Source organism: Colobus angolensis, unplaced genomic scaffold (assembly GCF_000951035.1).
Source record: "Colobus angolensis palliatus isolate OR3802 unplaced genomic scaffold, Cang.pa_1.0 Scaffold97, whole genome shotgun sequence".
Classification (NCBI taxonomy): domain Eukaryota; kingdom Metazoa; phylum Chordata; class Mammalia; order Primates; family Cercopithecidae; genus Colobus; species Colobus angolensis.
The window spans coordinates 931,792-939,729 of record NW_012123709.1 but is presented as its reverse complement, the minus strand read 5'-3'; the positions used below and the strand labels follow the sequence as shown (position 1 = coordinate 939,729).

General features: G+C 51.0%; 1 protein-coding gene across 3 annotated transcripts in view; it reads right to left on the bottom strand.

Annotated features, from left to right (window-relative positions):
• Nucleotides 1-14: 14 nt before the first annotated feature.
• The window catches only part of BMF (Bcl2 modifying factor), a 19,691-nt gene continuing 11,767 nt past the window's right edge, over nt 15-7,938 (bottom strand). For 2 of the 3 annotated variants that reach the window (XM_011932640.1, XM_011932639.1), the window contains exon 4: nt 2,309-2,510. In XM_011932640.1, coding sequence (XP_011788030.1) covers nt 2,409-2,510 — 102 coding nt within the window. In that variant the 3' untranslated portion in view covers nt 2,309-2,408. Of the gene's footprint in view, nt 2,511-7,938 lie in introns of all 3 variants that reach the window. The other variant, XM_011932641.1, reaches the window with a different exon arrangement.

Sequence of the window (7,938 nt, the reverse complement as noted above, 5' to 3'; positions counted from 1 at the left end):
GTTTTTTTTTTTTTTTTTTTTTGGTGGGGAGGAAGGGAGAGGGAAAAGTGAGGGGTGTAAATTTTGCCCTGGCTCACTTAAGACAGTTCCTGGCTTCGCATAATATGGAGACAGTGCAGTCAGACCACCTTCCACCTGCCCCAGGCTTGATGTTGAGGTGGGTTTGTCAAAGTCTGGGCTCAGTTCTCAGGCCACGGGGCACCCAGCCTGGGCCCAGCAAGGTCTCTGAAGCTGATGGCCTTGCCTTAGCACCAAGATCTAAATCATTTTCTCTCTCACTGAGCTCAGGTGGAGAGTCTGCCAAGAGGGGTGAACAGTGGCTGCTGTAAATAACCCCAGTTTTTTGGTGTGTGCCACTGAAGCATACGGCAGCAGCCTGCCTGTCACCACCTTGATCCAGACAGGGGAGAACAACATATGTCCCATACGCATCATAAAATGGTATGGAGACCCACAGGGAAGGCTGAATTTCACAATGGTCAGTGCGTCCCTGAGCCAGTCCTCACGCTGGTCCCCGGCTCCTTCTCTGCATAGCAGGAACCCGTCTTCTTAGCAGACAAATCATGGTACACACCCTGAGAATAGAATTCTGACCAAGAAGAGGTAATATCTCCAGAATATCTGAGCAGAACAAAACGAAGGCTTACACGCACAGTTTGAGGCCCTTCTCCTCCAGGGTGCTGTGAGCCCATACGGCACCTTTGTGCAAATTAGGAAAGGCACCCCTTCTTCTTGGGAGAAGTAGCCCCACACCAGGGCACACAGCTTAGTGAGCAGAACACAAGCTGAATTCCAGCCTCCATTAGCTCTCTCTGCAGGTGCCCTTGTGCAGTGAACAACCTGCACAACTGTACGTCCAGAAGATCAATGTCTCCTTCCATAGTACTGAAGACCTACTCTCTTCAGAACTGGAAGAGCTTGGGCTTGTTCTGATTTGAGAGTCTACTCTGGACTCTTCCTGTTTCCTTGGGTAGCCCTGAGGTCTTCTTTGTCCAGGGAAGCCGTCTTTTCTTTGGGCCTTACTTCACTGTTAGCACCAATGTTGTCTTTTCTCACATATGCAAAAGTTATAATTTAGTTTCCAGCGCCTGGTTAACAGATTCCCTGCGCCTGCTATTGGAGCTGCCACACTGGCTGCTTTAGATCGTCTCCATAAGTGCCGCAGCAGGGAGAGAAGGGAAGACATGCAGAGGCAGCTGTGATCCTGCTGCTTCCAGAGCAGGCCCTTCCGGCCTAGCTGGAAGCTGGAGGAAGACAGGAAGTGTGTACCCAGCTTTGACGGTTCCCCATTCTAATCATTATCTGTGACTCTCAAAGTCACTTCTCAGCTGGCAAAGCCACTGTCCTGGCTTCTTCCGTATCCCACTAGGTGTAAAATGATTGGGGATGAGGGGGAAGAGGTATGTTGTTTCCAAGGAAACCAAAGGGTCTGGGGTCCTCTAGGGCTGATCCTTACGGTGGAGCGGCCACCACATTTTCCAGCCCCACTGCAAACCTGCCCCCGATGTCCCTTGGTGCTGATGCTGGGGGTGGAATGCGGTCTGTCGGTGGGTTCCTTTGAAAGAAGAGCCAACAAAGGCACAGGCTGCCAGCAGCAGCACGCTGACCGGCTATTCAGCTCCTCCGTGGCTGACACCCAGCTGGTCCCAGGCCGCCAGTGGTGGCAGTGGCTCTGTACCTCGGGACCAATCCTGGGGCCTCCAAGGGGGACCAAGTCAGTTTTGAGGCCTGGTCAGAAGTCTGGTTCATTTTGCGACATGTTTGAGGGGTCCTTAGAGAAACCCAACCCTCCCTGAGGTCTGACAGGAGCTGGCCAGGAATCCTTGAGCCCTTGGAGCAGGTCCTGGCTGGGGCAAGTGAGAACCCAGACAGATGTGGAGCTGGCCAGCCAGCCTAGTGAAGCTGCTGTCCTCCAGTGGAAAGCCCCTGGCCCAGGCCCTGCTGGGTTAAAGCAATGTGCCCATCAGGACCATGGTCCCCATCCACAGTGGAAGGCTCATAAGTTTGGTGGAACTGGGATTCGAATCCACTCGATTTCTTAACTGAGTTCCTCTGGAAAAACCACAGTCCACTTCCCAGAGGACATCACTAACGGATCATCTTCGACAACCAGTAGATTCCTCAGTCGAAGAATCTACTTGTCAGAGGCCTTGGGAGTTCTCACCATCACAGACACATCAGCCTCCCCTTCAACAGTGTTTGACAACGGCCCCCATTCCAGGTCAAGGGCCTGACAGAGAAAGAAGGTCCCACTTGAGTATGTTGTATGTACACACAGGGAGAAATGTAAAAAAATTAAAACGCAAAATAACAACAAAAAAACAACTTCACAAGACACAGTGTCAGTCCTGCCCGATGTCCTTCCTGACGGTGTTCCTGGTGCCCCATGTGAAGAGGGCAGCCCAGCCTCACCTGGGGCCCGCCCCGTTCCTGTTCTCTTCTCCATTCAAAGCAAGGTTGTGCAGGAAGAGGAGGATCTGCCACCACACGCGATTTCGGTTCTGCTGGTGCTGAAGGGAGAAAAAAAAAGGCCAACATAACTCCCAAACACAACCTTAGACGCTCCCTCTCATTTCCAATAAAAGTTCAGATCTCCAAGTCTCACGGCTGGCACTTTAATCCTATCAGTACAGCTCACAGCAGGGAGGGGGGAGGCGAAAGAGACACTGCCATGTGGAGGAGATAGTAGAGTTCTCCAAAAACAATTGCAGTTTTAACATTAAAAAGAAAAGACTAGGCTCTATATGCACTATGCACAAGAGGATTAAGCTTTTTCCCCTGCTTGCAGCATTTTCCAGAGTTTAGCCAAGTGCTGCTTTTAATCAGATTGGCTCCCGAGCCCCTCAAACCTCAGCTGCATGAACAACAAACTGGCTTCAGAAAGAGAAGAAGTGCCCCCCTCTCTCCCCCGACTCCAAAGTAACAGAGAGAACAAGGGGGAAGGGGGGGCCTCCATCTGCAAGTGATTTGACACTGTGAAGGTCAAAGGGTTAATCTTCAATTTAAACCACACTGCTGAGGCAGCAAAAATCTGATTTCATCCAGTGCAAACACGCACACACACAGACTCTCTCTCACACACACACACTCTTGTGCGCCCGCCCGCTCTCCCTCTCCAGCATCTCCAGCTCGGTGCTGCCCTTTTTATAGATGCTCTTGACAGTAAGCCATAAATAATCCCTCTTGGAGCGCTCTCCTACTGACTGGAGCCAATTAAACGTTAAGCAAGAACATACTTGAAAACAAAACAAAAACAAAGAATATATACTATGCTCTGGAGGTTATCCCAGGTCCTACTGTCAGGCTGGGAAGCTAGGGGCGAAGTTCAGGGGTCAGCGGCTCAGCAGATTGGGGCTGGTGCCCTGCCCACGCAGGTACCATTTCCCAGGGGAGGCCCGGGCGGGGTGGGGGGGGGAGGAGAAACTAAGGGGTGCTGGAAGAGGCGGTCTTTGTTCTCTCTTTGTCTGCCAGGGCAGGAGGACTGGGCGGGGGCTTCTCCACAGGGTTCTCAGTGGACAGGGGAATAAAAACCTAGTGTGCAGAAAGGAGCCAGCACAGGCTGGACTTGGATTACTTCAGTGGCCCCGTCAGCAAGCAAGTTTACATGAGGTGTCGGGGGAGCTGGAGCCCTCTCTTAAACTGTCTTCAACCACAGCACCAGCCCCCACCAGGCAACTACTCCGGTCAGATGGGTAGAGGAGAGAAGAAGCCAGTGGCACAGCTGGAAAGGGGACCCAGGTTGCCTGGACTCTCAGAGCTTCCAGGTTCCGTCCAGCCCCGGCCTCCCTGACCTTTCCCAGGGCCACCATGCAGGTTGCCGGCTTCCCCTTCATGCTGCCCTAGGCCACAAAAAGAGAGGCATCCAGGCAGCTGGCCTCGGGCCTGACAACCCAGGTGAACACAGAATGCCCCCGTCCATGGCAACAGCATTCCTCCTTCCCCCGTGGAAGAGCCTGGAAAACAAGCCAGCAAACTGGAGGCACAGCTCCTGCTTGGAGGGGAAGGGAAATCGGGCGTGCCACAGAAGAGGCCTGGCAGACAGCGGGTGGGGAGATGGATGGCTTCCTCGTGTTTTGTAAACAAAGATGAGTAAAAAGAGGAAACACACCCGGCTTAACAAAATCTGGTTAGAGTAAAACAGCGTGAAAATGGACTCAGCTGCAAACCTGAAGCCTCGGGCCTGCGGCAGCTGGGCCAAAGACCCCCTCTCCTCCCCTCCCAGCTGCTGCCCGAGACAGGTGCAGAGGTCATGTGGCCGAACAAGAGGCGAATCCAGGGGCAGACTCATCCCTGGAGAGGCCAGTCTGCTGGAATTCCAGAGCTCCTCAGGTGCTTGTCTGAGAAGACTGGTGGCAAGAACAATCATCACCATGATAGTAACGTGGGGGAGGGCGGCAGCGGGGGTGGGGAGGAGCCAGGCTCTGTTCTGTGTGTTCTGCATCCTTGCTTCTCAAAGGGTAGTGCAGGGACTAGCAGCCTCGGCATCATCAGAGAGCTGCCTGGAAACGCAGACCCCGCATCAGAAGATTCCCCCAGGTGATTTTGAGGCACATTATCATGCCCATTACTTAGCTACCACACAGCTAGTTTAAGTGGCAGGGACTGGACTGAACCTAGACCATCTGGCCCTAGAGCGATGTCCCTTCCCGTTATCACTGTGCTCAGAGTGCCACTACCTTTCTTTATACAAAGCAGACCCTCTAGCCTCCCCTTCACTAAATCATCTCCAAACAGCTCAATGGCCAAGGAAAGCAGGTGAGAATTCTATGATTTGGGGCTGGGGCGATTCCCATCTCTGTATGTTTCAGTTTCTCCCAAATTCCACTAATGGAGGCCATCTACTGCCTGGGCAACTTGAGATCTCTGAAGATGAGGCACAGACTCCATCATCTGGGAGTGTTGGGGGACTGAGAAGCAGCGTGGGCCAGAGAGTGCTTTCAGACAGGAAGACTGAGGTCCCGCAGGGGACCCAGGCAGGCCTAGGCACAGGAAGCAGGGTACATGGGCCGGCCCTTGGGAAGGATCTAGTTTCCATGCCTCTGTGTGTGACAGTCCTTAGGGCTCACGAATTGGCAAGGAAGGCTCTATGGTGTATGGATCCCCAGGGACCAAGAATCAGAGGACCTGGCTTTAGGGGTGGATCTCCCATCAACCTGCTCATGAGTTCCCTCTTGGCTTATAAGGAAAATGCAGGTATTGTACTAGATCAACGGTTTATAAACCCAACTGTGTCACTAAGCCAGCTGAGGTGCTGTTGTAAGTACAGAGTCTCCAGGCCTCTCCCAGACCCACCGGGTCAGAATTTCATGGAAGGGTCCCAGGAATCTGTGTACTGAACAAGCTCCCTGGGTGACATTTTAGAGATCAGAAATCATTTATTGTATATTTTAATCACACAAGCAATACATGTTAATTGTAGAAATATTGGAAAATACAAGACATTACAGAGGAGGAAATAAAGTCACTCATGATCCAACGGCCTAGAAGAAAACACTTCACGTGTTGGTGTTCTGTCCAGTGCCTTTTGATCTCTTCCCACCAAAGTAATGTCTTATCCATTGGCCAAGCCAAAGGTCAATCCTGCAGGTGGTTCTGTGGCAGCCAGGCCGCAGCCTTTTGGAAACCACAGAGGTGCTCCCCAACCCTCAGGAGTTTGTCATCCACAACTACCTTCAGGATTATAACTCAGAGCTCCAACAACTGAATTCTGTCAGCCGGGTGTAGGGCCTGGGAACCACCCATGGGCCCAGGAGCCGTCTCTTGACTACAAGCAGATACCACACAGGCTCCCTTTGGCCTTCTCCTGACTCAGGGCAGCCCTCACAAGACCCTTTTCCACGAGGAAACCAAGAAAATCAAAGAATGCCCTGATTACAAAATACAACAATAAATAAAATCTTTCCTAAAAGTTTAACAAAAGGGCCTGACTAGAAAGGAAAGAAAAAGGACTTGAAGGGAGGCCAGTGGGAGAAACGGTGAGAAGGAAGTCGGCCTTCACCGAACAGGACGAAGAACACAAAGACACCAAAACACCAGAGAAGGTGGATCCTTCCACAAGAGGGTATGGAGGAGAAGGGGACAAGGAAGGAGAACCAGGAATGAGTGCACTTGGCCTCTGCCCCTCAGGCACCTGGCACAGCAACCGGTGCACAATCTGAGATCAACAAGGGCAAACCCGCAGAACCAGGCCTGCTCTCCTAGACGCAGCTAGGGCACCCCTCACAGAATGGGGGTTCCCAGAATACACAGTCGGGGTGACCCAAGGGTGGGGGCTGGGATACAGGGGAGCAGAAGCTCACCCTAGAGCCCTCAGACTCACATGATTTAGAAGCCAGGGCCAAGGCATGGAGGGAACGAACAGAGGTCAACGCCGCCAGGGCAGGCGTCCTAACATGGTAGATCACAGTGTTGTCTTCAGTGAAGAGAGCGCAACCAGGTGTCAGAGCCCCGTGCGCCTTCTTTGGCCCAGTCTCATTTTCTTGCCATGGTCAGGGAATGAAGGAAGTCAGCTGACAAATGTTTCAATCCCTGCTGTGTGCAACACCCTATGCCTGAATGCACAGTTGCTCATCCTATATAATGGGGAACATGGAAGGCATACAGTAGGCACTCAACAAGGGCACGCTGGACCGACTACAGAGGAGTCAGCCCTGAAAGATAACCCACTTGTCTGAGGCCAGGAACAACTGATGTCTGGCCAGGTCTAAAGATGTACTTTATGTGATAGTATCAGCCTCTCACCTGGGGAGAGGCCCAACTAGTAAAAGGCCTCCTTTTTTTTTTTCCCTCTAAAGAGCTGGCTGTGGTGTCTGACAAGGTTGGACTACATAAATCAAACTGTTTCATCCCACACAGCCTCTGCCCTAAGCACAAAGCATGTTCCCTACGCTCCCTGGATAAGAATCTCCCTCTGCCTCTCCGCCTTTCAGATCCAATTCACAGCCTCTGGGGGCTTTGTGTGTCACCAGTGTTCCAGATGCTCCAGCTAGAGCTAATTCACCCCAGAGTATCAGAGGAAGAAGCAAGGCCAAGCCGTGTGCAGCTCTAAAAGAACCTAACTCACAAAATGCAAATTTACCAAACAGAAAGCAACTTATAATATCTGAGATATAGAACAGAGCACTTTCCTTTCTTCTCATGTGATCCTCACAATAGGAAGAGCAGGCATTATCAACCCATTCTAGAGCCACGGAAACAATGGCTCAGAAAAGTCATCCCAAGTTAGTTGGGAGGGGTGTTATTTGAGGCTCTGACTTCTGACTCCAAAGCTATGTTCCTTCACTAAAATTTTGCAGGGTGTTTATTCACATTATGAAAATAGTATTACCTTTTCAAAGCAAATCACCACTGATCTGCTCCCCTAGTATATTTAAAGACATTGTTTCCAGATCATCAACTATTTAGTAAGGATGCTGTGGACCAGAAAAAAATAAACCTTTCAGAGGCAGAGCTAACTGAAGATCAAACAGAAATAAAGCTAAAACTGGTCTGAAATTATAACTTCAGACCATGATCTCAAAGCACACTCAATCTCTTCAAAATGCAGAATTGTCTATACTCTAGGGGAAGGTACACAGTCTACGATGTGAAGTTTTCCTCCCTCTTCCCTTTTCTCTGTCATTCTCTAAACCTACTCAGGCCAGGGCTGAAGGAAAGATCCTTGCAGTTGAGAACATTGAGATAAGAGAGACTTTTGGAAAATTCCACTTGAAAGAAGCTAGGAAGATGTTTTCTGTTGAAATCAGCACATTTTATTCAAGCACCCAACTGAGCCACCAAGCACCTACTTGAGCTACCAAGCACCTAACTGAGCTACCAAGTACCCAGTTGAGCTACCAAGCACCCAACTGAGCTACCAAGCACCCAGCTGAGCTACCAAGCACCCAACTGAGCTACCAAGCACCCAGCTGAGCTACCAAGCACCTAACTGAGCCACCA